The following is a 15,617-nucleotide window of genomic DNA, read 5'->3' as shown; positions in this document are numbered from 1 at the left end:
CGATCTTATTGCTGAATACGTTTTTTAAGCGTCTGCGGTCCTTGAAAACGGATATTCAATGAAAGTACCCGAAAATTGGATAGTATTTCTTTAGGAATACAAAAAGGGTTAGTACTAATTTTATTTGGTAATATGTACTCCATTCACTCTATAGTCATTATGATGTGATCAATATATAATAATTTAAACGAGCAAGGTGAATATTTTTTTTTAATTTATTAATAAGACTGCTCTCCAAGCAGTTTACGTAGTAGTTGCCATGTATGAACTTTTGGTACAAAGAATTTTTTTTTTAAATTACAATTAATGATGTCATCTCACTTACCTTGGTGAGTTTTACGAGTCACATTTTATTATATGTAAATATTTGGAATTTCTTTCTTTTTATTTATTTTGATTTGTGTAATACCTATCCTTCCTCCAGTTTTCTGTTTCATCATGTTTAATCATAAACACAAAATTGAAAAAAAAAAAAAAAATATTAAGCTAAGGCTAAAAAAATTAAGGATAGGACCTAGTATTATAACAGAATCTGAACCACTATCTGAGTTTGTATTCGAAAAGTTATCTTAACAGGGTATGATCCTGCGACCATGCACATCGTTAAGCTAGAGATTGTGGGTAAGTTTCACCCTAAGTACCAAATCCCAACATATTAATCATTCATCCAGTGAAAAGTCTCAGAAATACGTGGCTTGTGAACGAAGTACTGGAAATATTCTTGGGAAACGAATAATAAGCTACGCGATAAAGGTATGAAAATTGGTAGTTGGAACCACTGTAGAGTTGTGCAGTGCGTTTAAAGTTTAGCACCCTTTTCAACACAGAAGTTATATGAGATGTGGACCTATAGTTTAACGTGGGATCCGAACCACATGAGGGAAGTAGTAGTGGTGCTGCCCATGGTTGAAATATTAGTGTTGAGTGAGATGCCCACAAGAATCTTGATTCAGCATTCTTGGATAAAATTTTAATTGGACCATGCCAAAAACATACGTCAGTGTCACGAAGGGTTAGAGGAAGCGTGTGGCAACGATATGCTACTCCGTCGGACTGCACGTTGGGTTAAGATGTTTCATTCAGCCAGGAGAAGTCAGCAGGTTGTACCTGTATTAGTCGTGTGTCTGTTACGAAGGAGCAGGTGGAATTAGTACGAGATCTTCTTAAAATTACCCATCACTGGAATGTCAAAGTGGTATCCGTAAAAGTTAGGCTTAATCGTCAAACTGTTTACAAACTTTGAAGCAAAACATTTAACGTTCTTCATCACGGTGCAGGTACAATGACCCAATTGTAGGACCCACTGGAAGATTTTAAGACGTCCACCATACTGTGAAGAGACTAATATTTATTATTCATTGACTTTCGTTGATCTCCCACAAAATCATTTATTGTTTATATAAGAAACATGATATTCTTTAAGACTTATCATCGGCGTTGTGAGACTATTTCTTTTTTTTCTTCCTAATTACATAAAACTATTTCTTATGTGTCAAAGAACTCTAGTCATTCGGAGTCTTAGTTAATGAAATTCATTTATGTCTGAGAATTTAGTCAATGTTTTTCTTCCGTAATTTTGTGTTTCGTAGCTAAATCGTGGAAGTGTTTGTTTATGTTATATAATGTATTATGTCAATGTGTATTTTATGTAATAAAGCTGAGAGAGCTCCTTTCCCAACTATCTGTCCATCTCTGACGTCATGAGTACCTGTTAAGACGAAAACATCACATCTACACGTGCCTGGAGTCAGCAGAATACTAGCAGATCTTTGTCTTTAAATACTCTCTCCAACCCGGAAACGGGGAGTCACACGGAGCCTATGGAGTAAGTCGGAGTCTTTGGAGTCAGTTTTCGAAGTTAGTCTCCAGAGTCTGTCGAGAGTCGGTCTTCGGACTCAGTCGCGGAGTTGTCAAAAGACTGTCAACGGAGTCGGTCCGGGAAGTGCACGGCAGTCAATTGGGAACACCGAGAGTACATTAGAAAACGAACAGAACAATCTGTAATTCGGTTATCGACATACGGAACGTCGGACGGACAACAGAAGGATAGTAGGAAGCCCAGCAGAGAAGATGGAGCTACAGGTACTGTGACGTCAGATTTCATCCCTTCTTTTCCTCACCTCTCGCCTACACACACACACACTCTCTCTCTCTCAAAAAAAAAAAAAAAAAAAAAAAAAAAAAAGCTGAAATCCTTATTTTATTTCTCTCAAAATCAGACGGGTGTCATTCGGTCCCAGGCCCCGTTCTACCCTTGAGAAACATCCCAAGAATCTCGCTTTGACGACACAGCTTTCTTAAAAATACTTTTCAAATAGCCAGACGCGAACCCGTGGATTTTGACTTGCTTCTACGGCTGAAATACCCTCTCCGAGAGCTAAGGTCCTCGATATTTCGTTGCTATGTGCCATGATGCGGTTTATCCCCCGAAATCAACAAAACCAACCTCAAACGCCATACGTCGGCTACCAGGGATTTCAGAAACACCACATGACAACTCGTTACTTTCTTTATAGCCTAGGTAACTGAATTAAGTAGTCTTTCATATGATATTGTGATTTATATTATGATGTGTCTGGAGATTTTTATTGATGCACAAATCCAAAAGAAAGGCAACAAAACAGAGTTTGTTTTTTTAAGAAATAGAAAGAAGAAATTAACATCAATACACACCAAAAGATGCACAGTCCGGCACGGTAAGATCATGCGAACTGGATCCTCTAATTTGATATTATCTCGTGCTTCTGAGGTTTGTTGACTCAAAATGTACAATCATATTTAGATAAAATCGAACCTCCAATACCTTCATTCCGGAAATTCTATACTCTTAACCCCACATATGATTGGAAAAAAAGCAAAAGCTTATGTTATAATTTTGTAAAACTTACCTGAAATTTTATGATTTTGTAACGTGTTTCATGCACTCTGTAATGTTAGTGTTGATTTGAATTCTTCTCCGAAGGCTTAATAATAAAGCATGTGTATGAGTAGAGAGCTTGTTATACAAAAACTTTTAACATGATCGTACATAATTTTTCATATTCCGAAATGACTCAATAACTTTAAATATTACATCTTCGTGATGTCGCTACTGAATTAACATCCAAGACAAGAACATCATCGTACCTGCGCTTGGAGTTTATTTGGAAATTCATGAAGAAAGTCCTTCACCAATCCAGGAGGAGTTGGCCTATCTCCGCTGAAGCCTTGTCCCACCATTGCACTGATATTCACATCCGCTCCAGCAAGCAGTAAACTCTTCACACAGTCTGGTTTGTCTGCTAAACACGCCAGATGCAAGGGAGTGTATCCATCGGCATTCCGGAAATTCAAACATTCCGGAGGCTCACCCTTCGATAGAGTCTTTAAAAAAGAAAGAAAGGAAATAAGACATATTATTAAGCCTATAGATCTTATTGCTAGAAGATACCTGCACTAGTGCTGTTTTAATTCTTAATTCGACTCTTCTGAGTATATACATGTTATTTTACTTCATACTAGTAGAAGTGCGCGTTCTTCGCCCGGGAAGGAATAAGGTTATCTGAAACCAAATACTGAAACTCATGAATCACTTCTGAAACTAATTAACGAATTTACACTGTGAGTCGGCTAAGTAAAACTGTATGATTTCGCAAAACAACGTTCGATTGTTGTAACGTACAAGTTCATAACGTGAAGACTATATCCAAACATGCTGAATATGAATTTCAAGATGATGATGATTTTGAGTTTAACGTCCCGTTTAGCACCGAGGCTAAATGAGACGTGGACCTACCGATTAACCCGGAATCCGAGCCATATGAGCTCGCACCGGGAATTTCAAGATGAGTTAGTAACTATGGTTTCTTCACCCTGTCCGAAATAATGTGTTAAGTTGATTACTCCTAGAAGATTGTAAATAGTTCTACAATTTTATTAAATATCATGGAAAGCAAAGATTGCATCATCTTTTCAAATATTGTGCTGTATAATCTTGTTACACATCTGTGATATTTTAACTACAGTAATTTGGCACATCACGTTATTTGTTTGACATACGAATATCTGACAATTTCCAACAACCATCACTCAAAGAAACTCTATTATTCGAACGTACAATACATATGAATGCATTTAATCCTATATTTATGAAATGTGATATATGTGAAATTGTATATATATATATATACGAGGTGTGTTCAAAAAGTTTCTAACCTTTGGCTGGCAAAAATGCATTTATTGATTTGGAAATCCGACCCACTAATCCTTTTCAAAATATTCTCATTGGTAATGCATACACTTCTCCCAGAGCTCCCACCATTATTAGAAATACTTCTGGAACGCAGCTTTTGGAATGGTGAGCAACCGTGCCGTCGCATTCCGCATATCGTCTTTTCTTGACCCAAATCGGGTCTCTTTAAGTGATTTTTCAGCTTGGGAAATAACCAAAAGTCACACGGACCCATGTCGGATAAGTAGAGAGCCTGACCGACACACAGGAATGCTGTGTTTGGCGATGAAAGCCTGAATCAAATTTCGCGGGCATTCTCTTCATGTCCAAATTCTCGTTCAAAATTGAATGTACCGATCCGAATAGTTTCCGCTTGGGTATCGCCAAGTTTTTGGCAAAATTTGATGCAATATCACTGCTCAAGTTTTTCTGTCATTTTACAAAAAACTGAAATACAACGACCGCTCACTACATGTCTTCATTTGTTGGACGACTTGCCAGCGGATGACGCTTTGTGCGGACGGGAAAAAATTCATGACTGCGCATGAGTGTCCCCTCTACATCTACAATGAGACTCTCTCCAGCGCTTTATTGGTTTGCGGGGGAAAAAACCGTTTGATACTATTTGAACATATCTCGTATATATGAAATAATGAAACAAAAGAATGCGTTAACAACAATTTAAGGAATTATTTTGTACTTCGAAATGTATTAATTATGTATATACTTATCCGAGGGTTGATTCTATTGTTTTTATTATGAATAATGCATTCTTTGCCCGTATTATTATATTTGTTCTCAGTATAATGTTATTAGAGTGTTCTATACTTTGAAATTAAATCATGTATCAACGCATAGAGTTTCATTGTATGCTGCTATTTCTTATTATATCTATTGTTTTGATTTAAATAATACTCCAAATTTCTGACTGACGATAATTAAATTTGTTTTTAAGTCAATGTTTTGTTTGGTAACTTACATTTATTGTAGCGTTACACTTTAACTTAGCGAGAAATTCCGACAAGCGATTTCCGGATCCATGCTGAGAAGTAAAGAACAACAGGAAGTCACAGAGTGCTTTCTGATCGAATTTTTTATCATTGTTGCAAGAAGCGAAAGCGGAAATTACAAGTAGTCATGTAGTAGGCACCCCATATGGTGTTTTTTTTTTTATTATTCGTTTATTTATTTATTTTCCTTCCCCTAATCCATTTTCAATACTTTTTCAACCCATATTTACATACGCATACACACATTCCGGTCTCTTCACATCATATTATGAGTACTCACTTGGGAATAAGTCTCTGCTGTTTGTCATCTGATATCTTACCTGAATGATTTCTTTGCTTGTGTTAGCAGCATAGTGAAACACAGAGTTTCCATTTCTGTCCAGAAGGTGAAGAGGTACCTCGGCTGCTACTATCGTCTGGACACTCCGTAAGTTTCCAGCTTTGATGGCAACATGAAGGGGACACATACCACTTTCAAGGTCTGGTTGATTGAGAAACCTACAAGCACAAAATTACAACATAACAGGTTCAAGCTAGTTTTAATGATTTACAAGAAAGAAAGAAAAAAAAGTCAAAATATAGGACTAAGTAGTATCATTAGCATATATACATATCCTTTCTGCAAATGCCTGAACTCTTTTTCGGTACGAGTGAGGTAGTTCTGTCAAGAACTGGAAAAAAGCTGCAGAAGAAATAGACCTCAAAGTAAATGGAAAAAGACTAAATACATAGTAGTATCAAATGAAGAGAATAAACGAAGGATAAAAAGACACAGAAATAGGAACAAAACATTTGAAGCAGTGAACACGTTCAAATATCTACGAAGCATAATTGATAATGAAAACAGCAATGAAAAGTGCATACACGAGGAAATACAGAAAGGAAATAAGGCATACTTCGCAAACGTCCGACTACTAAGAAGCAAGCTGATATCAAGGGGAATTAAACTGAAAATATACAAAACACTCCTAAGACCGGTAGCCATCTACGGATATGAAACATAGGTACTGACAAAGAAAGGGGAAAATGAAATAAAGACATTTGAGAAAAAAATATTACGGTAAATATATGGACAAGTGATGGATAAGGGAGAATGGAGAACGCGGTACAATCAGGAACTGGAGGACCTGATAAAAGGTGAAAATATCGTACGCTACATAAAAGCACAACGGTCAACGGACACATGGAAAAAATAAAAGGCCAATTCATGCCAAAAGGATATTGCAAAAAAAGTTATACAAAACGAGGAAAAGAGGAAGAGGAAAGAAAAGGAGGAGTGCAGATATAGAGGACGATCTGAGGAAACTTAAGATAAAAGGATAGAAAGGGAAGATGAACAACCGGAGAAAATGGAGACGGATTGTGGAAGAGGTCAAAGCTCACAAAGAGCTGTAGTGTCGGCTGGTAGGTAAGTGAGGTAGTTCCGTAATTTGAATATTATTTATTAATTGTGATGTTTGTACAGAGGTTATTAATTCTGGCTATTTTTCATTTTGGAAGCACATCAGGAACTTCCATGTGAACTTGACGATTCATTATCATTTACGGACCCTTCTGCAAAATATTACATTAAAAAATAAAATACCCTCACTTTGCAGTATCTGCCACTCATCTCATCGAGTACTGGATGTAGAAGACAAACGTTTCACATAATTTATGATAACTTAAAACTGTTTTTCAGAAAAGGATTGGTAAATGGTAGTTTTGAAAAGAAATATTTTGAGATCTTCTAATAAAATCATCTTATTCCATACAAGAAAACAGACTGTGTTTTCAATTATTCTAGAATTTTCCTTGTTTTTGATCCTATTTCCAGTTAAATATGAACTCGGAAACTTTGTCTGAATAAGTTCTTTAACAGACTTACAGAGGATGGGTGCGTTTTCATCCGAACAACTTGCAGACAGGAACACCTATCAAACCGGATTTCACAGAGCTATAAAGCTGTACGTACATGTATATCAGTCTTTCATTTACTCTGTAGTGAATTAAAGGTGTTGTAGCGAGGAGGATGCCGCCGGAAAAAAAAAAAATAGTTTTGAGAAAGAAATTGAAATATTTCAGTTTAACGTCCTACGATTAAGTGCTTTAAGTTAAGGGAGACGGATGACTGAGGCAAGTGAATGATGATGGAAGAATTGGTAAAATGTGAAAGTGGAAGGGAACGGGCGAACAATCACTGACACGATGTTGTCCATCACATAATTGGCCAAGAATCGAATCAGAACCCCACGTATAAGAGGTAAGCGTTCTACCACTGAGCCATCGTGCCCCCTCGTTTTGGGAAAGCCATCGTGTGGGACGTCATGCCTCTTTCCCACAAACTTTACAATTTCTTACTTCTAACAGTGTAGGTTCTGTGGCAAGAAGGGGCACTATTTAATCATATACAACATCCTCTTCTACAACCCACATCCCAAATGAAATCACATCCAAAACGAGCGTCTCAGTGAAACTCACAAGATCTGTGTTAAAAAAGATTCCAGATTTGACACTTTCTCAGAATCTATTAATATAACATGTTCAGCTAAACGATTACATGTGGCTCAATCAACAGTCAATCGTGGAATTCATCACAAATCGAGACTGTAAATTGCCCGTAAAGCCAGTGTGTATGCACCCAGGCATATCGCGGAGCAAAAGAACAAGAGTATGAGCTGTACGAGCGCCACCTACGTGGTAACCGCTGGCAACGGACGAAGCATGGATCTATCCAACTGGCTGTAGAAATGTTCGGTCCATCCCTTACAGAGGTGTTTATGAAAAAGAGCAATGTAATTTCGTGTCACTGCAAGGATAGTTTTTTGATAGGTTTTATATGGTTGTTACTAGCTTTTACTACAGAGCAAAGTTCAAGATTCATAAGGTAGAAAAAACTGTCAAAATCTATATTGCTTCTCATCAAGAATACCTCCTACCTTTAGAGCACATAGACGAAATACCAACATTGATTATGATGGCAGTTTGTGTAGAACTGAACCGGTATAAAGATTCAATTCACGCCTAAAACATCGCTGGCCTTCCATCTACAACTAGTATCAAAGTTATTTCGTTCGAAGGTATTTTTACTAAGAGTCCTGATCCTAGTACCATGGATTATTGTGCTTTTGGACTTCTGAAATGGTATTTTCATCACTCGGTTTAACAAGGTAAATGGTCTTTATAAGTCCTGCTAGCAGAAATGGGAAAATATACTCTCGGTACAGCTGCAACAACGTATGCTGATGTGGAAACTATGATGTGCAATGGTCCACCCGGTAGCCATCGCATCGAGCATGATCGATGATAGGTGAGATGGAAGATTTTAGGTAAACAACAACTTCACTTTTTTTGAGTCGAAACGGATTAGCACCAAAGAAGTACGTGAGTTCTCTGAAAACAAGTATGTATTTTCCCCAAGCAAACATTTCTACTAGATTATTTACAAATTTAACTACACACATTGATACGCAATTCATCAACCCAAAAATCTGTTACGAATGACGACACAGAAATACTTACGGTTTCAGTCTAGGATGTACGAGACTATCATGATATCCAAAATGAGCAGCTACATGAGCTACAGTCCAGGTTGGGTTTTCTTGAAGAATATCACATATCCTCTGAAGAGCAGGTAGCGTGGATGCCTAAAAACCAAAAGTTTAAAAATAAAATCATGCACACTAAAACCTTTATATAATACACAAATTTAACTAACTAACTAACTCTATGACCTATGGAACCCGGAAGTTCAATGCCGCGTTCATGAAACCTCTCCACTGACTTCTATCTTTAGCCAACTGGATCCAGTTTCTACTTTATATTCCTATTTCTGCGAGATCAATCTTAATATTGTCCTCCCATCTGCATCAAGATCTTTCTAATGGTCGTTTTCCGATTGGATTTCCAGTTAAAACTTTCAAACTGTTCCTACTTTCTTCCATTCTGGCTACATGAACTGCCCACCTAAGCCTCCTAGATCTCATGTTCCTAACAACGTTTGGTAAATAGTATAAATTATGTAGTTTCTCGTTATGAAGTTTCCGCCATTCCCCATTCCCGTTCCTTTTGGGTTCCAATATTCGTCTCAGGATCTTGTTCTCAAACACTTTTAGTCTACGTGCTTCCCTCAGAGTAAGCGACTATGTTTCACAACCATACAGCACAACAGGCATGATTATCGTTTTATATATTTTAAGCTTCAAATTCCTCGACAGAATTCGCGACGACAAAAGGTTTTGAACCGAGTAAAAACACGACTTCCCTACTCTTGGTCAACATTTAATTTCTTCGTGAATATAGTTTTCGTCTGTTAATAATGATCCTAGATATTTGGAGGTGTCCACTTTATCGAAGTATTATATGATATTTTAACGCATCCAAAGTTTACAGTATTACAATCTCGACGGACGTTCATGTATTTAGTTTTCTCTGCATTTACTTCTACACCCCAAGTCCCTGCAAGCGTTTAATAGGATCTCTACATTTCTTTCTATTGTCCTATCGTCCCCTATTAAATTCACATTATCAGCATACGCCATAATTTGGTGAATACCATTCAGCTCTAGACCCTGGTTGCGATCTTTGATTTTCTTTATAGCGTACTTCAGGACAAAGCTGAAGAATAATGGTGACAACGCATCTCCTTGTTTCAGGCCATTCTCGACTTGAAAGCTCGTGGACAAGTATTTTCCTACCCGGACTTTACTTTGGGATTCATTTTTACATATCTTAATTAATCTAACTAGCTTTTTCAGTATTTCCAAATTCTGTAATTAATGAAATTTAACTAACTTCGTATTACAAATATTTATATGGCAGAAATATGATTTAAAAACATAAATAAAAGCTGTCAACACGTATATCTTCCTGACAGCAGGTAAAGATTCAACCTAAATTAGTCCAGAAGTGTATGTTGGTAAGATGAAGTACATGGTGTCGCATTGAAAAAAGCAACAGAAAGGAAGGCATCAATAATATCTTTAAGAAGAACACATTAGAATACTTAGGTTAAGTACTAACACATACAAATGAATACATAAAGAACGGACTAATGGTGAGAAATGATGTTCCAGCACCACATAAAAAACTTTTTTCGTCGTAATTATTATCGAAGAAATTAAAAAGACTGTACTGAAAAAACACTTTGAGTTTTGTAAAAATGAAATCTTTAAGTTTTACGTCCCACGCCTATGCAGGTTAGGCTGAATGAGACGGTGATGACGAGAACTGAATGAAATGATGGAATGAAGAAAGTAGGAAGAAACGGGAGAACCCCGAGAGAACCCACACATACAGTATTTGTCCACCACAAAACTCACTTGGTGCGAGCAGCACCCCATGCACCAGAGATGAACGCTTTACCACTGAGCCATCTCGGCCAAACTTTGACTTCTGTGTTTTATGAATGTGAAAGACATGTCCTGACTTGCAAAGACCAATACAGGTTGAAGGTACTCGAAAAAATGCTGCGAGGAAAATATGTAGTTCCAAAATGGATGAACAGTCAGGTGTACGAGGGGCATAAAGTTGGGTATACAGACGGGTATAAGAGAAACAATTTGGCTTGGTACAGGATATGATCGAACAAAGAGTTTTCGTCTCTGCATTTACAAACGTGTTCTTTAAATACACAAATCTTATTAATATACTCATACGTTCTTCTACAATAAAACGTATTAGAAATTTTTCGGGAACTACTACTTCCAACTTCAGTAGTGATTTAAGAAAACGAAATATTGCTTATGTGAACCAGCATTGGGCACTTTTTCAAAAATATGTACGATGAAAAACAATGAAATATGTAGAAAGGAAAAATTATACAAAAGTAACTACATTTTTTAAAATGCTGTGATATCTAATTGTTTGTATCGATTGAAGTAATTAATCTGTTGGTATATAACATTAATCGACCGTTACTTATGATCGGATTTTTTTTTCTCCGTATCTCTAAGTCTCTCTTCTACGTTCTGACGACGAGACGATTGTCTTGAAAGCTTACAAAGTGCCTATTTAATCACTTCAGATTTTCCTTTTATCAATAACTATCATGCAAGTATCTCTCATTTTAATTTTTACATATAACCACGCTGGATTTTCTTTGTCCTAACCATCTGTATTGTATATATAAAACCCATTAGTAAATACCCATGTTACACTTAAGAAAAATAAATGTATTACGCTAATGACTGCTAATTTGCAATTTTTTAAAAATCACTTTCGTGTGCAGTGGCAAGTCTACCCTTAGTGCTAGAATTAAGTGACTTTCCAATGCGAGTTCAGTGTTGGACAACTTGAAGATAATACACGCTAGAGAAAACAAGTTGTGTTAAAATTTCGGTGTTCACCGTTAATCGGAAGGAAACTGTCACGTCTAGTTCAGGATGACCTGGAAGAACAGCCTGAGGATTGTTCAATACGGGGTGAAAAGAAGCCTCTGTTGCTAAGTTATAAATGGGACAGAGAACTTTCAAATGAATCATTATGTTTCTTTACTACCTACGCTAACATTGTAAAGCTGACACACGAAAACGGCAGCCAGTACTAACCACATTCACGGCAGCCAATACTTCAATATAGAAACAATGAACAAAGATATTATATATATATATATATTGTGGCAGAGCCCGTATTTTAATTAACAAAATTCATAATTTAATGATTAATTTTATTTATTTTGAGAATATTGGATTTATGTAAGATATGAAAATTGTTGTTTGGTGAAGGAAAATAACAGTCATAATTCAGGTCAATGCAAGTTTGTAAAATTATACTATTTTGCCGTCAGCAGATAAAAACAAACAATAACACATAATTGGTAGTCTGCGAATGCAGGAAAGAAATTTATAAAATGCGTCGGCTATAACATTCTGTAAAATTATATGAGTTGCATTTGTACAATGTTTGTGAACACGAGACACATTCACGGATATGTAGAAATTGCCTAGAATCGGGAAATCAGAGCATTCCGAGTGTTGCAGTTTTTGTTCTCGAAACGAGGAAGAACTTTGTTTTTCCAAAAGAAAGGAGGACACACGTGCCTGACGTCAGACGACGCCACCGAATTCCTGGAGTGATTTCTGAAACAAAACCAGGGGACAGGAGGTCTCTAGATGGAGAAGCTCCGTGCCTATCAATGGAGTAGTACTGAGCCTATTCGTCGAGGAGTACCGAGTTATTAGAAGGAGAAGTTAAACACTGCGAGGTCTTTGAATGTGATTTGAGAGTACACAGTCAATCACAACGTTGAGACTCCAGTTTACAGCCTCAATGCGCCGAACTTCAGTCAACTAACATTTAACGTGAGTTATACCAGAGCATTTGATTGAGACGCCATCTCCAATGCGGACCATTTATTGACCAGAGAGACGCCTGTTAGCTACGATATCAACTTGGCGATATCGACATCAAATAATCAACCCAGGAGAGCATCATCAGGGAACATCAACTGAAGGCATCGATCAAGGTATGTGTGACTTCAAATTCAGAGTACAAATGCTCAATGCTTGGTATGCATTGCTCTTCTGGCAAAGATTCTAGATATCCGATTCTATCCACGACATTTACACAAGCAACACACTTTCAAATAAGAAATACAATTGTTAATTATTCATTGAACTTATGTGTTATCATTCCAACTTAATCCCCGTTAGAAATATGCTTTATGCAAAACCTCTCGCATAGAAAACAGTAACTTGCCCACTCATTCTAGATGGTGAGTGGAAGGTGATCTGCTCGATTCAACTATCGCATCCCCATTTCTAGGCACGAATTGAGCAGGTTGTTTATATATATATATATATATATATATATATATATATATATATATATATATATATGAAAGTTCTGTCGATTTTGTGGAGATCTGTGTTCAATTGGCCCCCACACCGTCAGCTGAATGCGAATGAAGATAAGGCGAAAGTCAGTTGTTGGTGTGGGTATATCGTCGGCGGCAATTCAAAACCTGCTATGTGCATTTTGCAGGAGAAGCGAAAAACAGTATCCTGGTTAGCTTTTTGGCTTTATAAAAGTGATGTTATAAGTAATATTTGATGCTGCACGTAACTTGATACCTTTTCAAGTAACTTGAGAAGGTACCAGTTACGTGCAGCATCAAATATTACTTATAACATCACTTTTATAAAGTCAAAAAGCTAACCAGGATACTGTTTTTCGCTTCTCCTGCAAAATGCACATAGCAGGTTTTGAATTGCCGCCGACGATATACAACATACTACCTGGTTATGGTAGTTCAGTTACACTGTGAACTTGCGTAAGGACAGGATGAACATGCGACCTCCAACGCGGACAGTGCAGCGGAGATTTAACAAGTTTAAGGACGGTGCCGAAACACTAGAAGACGCACCACTGCTGGAAGACCAACACATGTACAAAATGAAGTTCTTCAGGCAGCAATTGAGGCGAACAGTGGCCAGACATGTAAGGAACTGGGACTACAACTCAGTGTGAGTCGAGAAACCATTCAACAGCACCTCCATCAACTTGGGAAGCACTGCAAGTTGGGTCGATGGGTCCCACATGATTTCACTAAGGACCAGAAGGTAACGCAAGCAGACACCATTGTTCTTTGCTGTCTCGTCTGAGGAAAGAGCCATTTCTGGACAGGGTGTTGACATGTGATGAGAAGTGGGTCTCGTACGACACTCCACGGCGCCGTCATTATTGGTTAACATTCAATAAACCGGTTTCAAAACAGCCAAAACCAGCACTGTACCAGAAGAAAATCCTTCTGTGTGTTTGGTGGACTGGTCGCAGCATCGTGCTTCGGGAACTGCTACCAGCTGGTCAGAGCATCAATGTGACTGTGTACTGTCAGCAGTTGAGTCGTGTTCAAGAAAACTCAAAACTCTGGAACCAGTAATTCTTAATCGCAAGTGAGTCCACTTGTTACAGGACAACGCTAAGCCCCACGTGGCTAGAATGACCCGGGACACCATTCTACCCCTTGGATGGGAAACACTATTGAATCCGCCATACTCCCCGGATATTGCACCGTCCTATTATCACCTGTTCCATTCCTTGGACAATCACCTTAGAGGACGTCAGTTCAAATTCCTAGTAGAGATGCAAAACGTACTTGATACTTTCTTTGCTTCACGGTCCACCAAGTTTTACCCCGATGAAATCCATAGCCTTCCAGAACGTTGGCAGAAGGTCGTCGATACTGATGGGGACTATTTCTTATCTTTCAGGTATGTTTTAGGTGACATATCGCTGTTCGAAGGTGGTGGGTGAAAAAGCGAAAGAACTTCCTTGGTTACCTTTATATATATATATATATGGGTCACCCTTTGAACTTCTCACAGCGTGCTTATCAGATGAGTAGTTTACACCTCGGTTTTTATAAATATATCACTCTGGAGCAATCTCAGGCACAAATTCAGCAGGAACTGATAACTTCAATTTTAAAGTATGGTAGTATTTCTTTCTGTAGTATTTCAACGAGAAGAATAGACAGTTTTTATTGTTTTTTTTTTAAATTTTTATCAAAAGATCCAATATATTTCGATAAAAAAAGTCTTGTAGGCCTTATATCTGGAGAACTACATATAGTGTAGCCAAAGCCAAACTATCACTTAACTCAGTATGATGTGCTTATTTCGTAAAAAATACGAAAACTCAATTTTGGGGCCGTTCAAAAAGTTTATGGCCCCTGATCCAAAAACTAATTATTGGCCAAGATCGCAATCTTTTGATACATTTTTAGTTTTCCTAAAATTCTTGTTCTATCAATATATTAGACCAATAATCTGCTCTCAGCCTATTGTTACTACAAATTAGCTACTGTCCCTAATATTACAACGTGTAATATTTTGTGCCTCCCTGGATTCTTTTACGCAAGAATGAAGAAATATAAACCTATAGAGGATGAAAAGTTTCAAGTGTAGAAGATCAAAACTGTTCGAGACATTTATCTATGATGATACGCCCCGGCATCAATGTGAATAAACATAAAAATTGACAGAAAAGCAAGTAATTCATATTGATGCAAGTTATTAAACGAAAGTTATAATACAGCAACTTAAAAAAAAGGGGGGGGGGATTTTCTCCGGTTACTTCCTTTCAAATTTCTGCTGCTGTTTCTGTTGCAACTAGAAGGAGTGGCAGCTGTAAACACTCACACTAAGAACACTAAAAAAGGACCAAATAAATGAATTTAATGTAGCCAAGTGTTTATAAAGAAATATAAAATTCTGGGGGATATCAGAACTTGAAAGCTGACATACCAAGTTGAACCTAGCAGCATAAAGATAAATAAAACGCGCAGAACTTTCTTGAGCGGACACCCTGCTCAAGGAAGTTCTGCATCTACACCTGATGGGTATTTAGTTATAATGTGAGGCGTCACTTAGTGTATTATTATTATTATTATTATTATTAATCATTTTACCTGATGG

The 15,617-nt window shown here is 37.3% G+C and overlaps 1 protein-coding gene across 1 annotated transcript in view; it reads right to left on the bottom strand.

Annotated features, from left to right (window-relative positions):
• The window catches only part of iPLA2-VIA (calcium-independent phospholipase A2 VIA), a gene marked incomplete in the record, with an annotated part of 55,442 nt that overhangs the window by 27,685 nt on the left and 12,140 nt on the right, over positions 1–15,617 (bottom strand). The window contains 3 exon segments of the mRNA XM_081750706.1: positions 3,127–3,363; positions 5,541–5,718; positions 8,722–8,846. Coding sequence (XP_081606832.1) covers positions 3,127–3,363; positions 5,541–5,718; positions 8,722–8,846 — 540 coding nt within the window.

The sequence above is a fragment of the Thermobia domestica genome, chromosome 3, assembly GCF_964235325.1.
Source record: "Thermobia domestica chromosome 3, izTheDome1.hap1.1, whole genome shotgun sequence".
NCBI classification, from domain to species: Eukaryota; Metazoa; Arthropoda; class Insecta; order Zygentoma; family Lepismatidae; genus Thermobia; species Thermobia domestica.
Note: the sequence above shows the minus strand (reverse complement) of the source record. Positions and strands in the feature narration are given on the sequence as shown.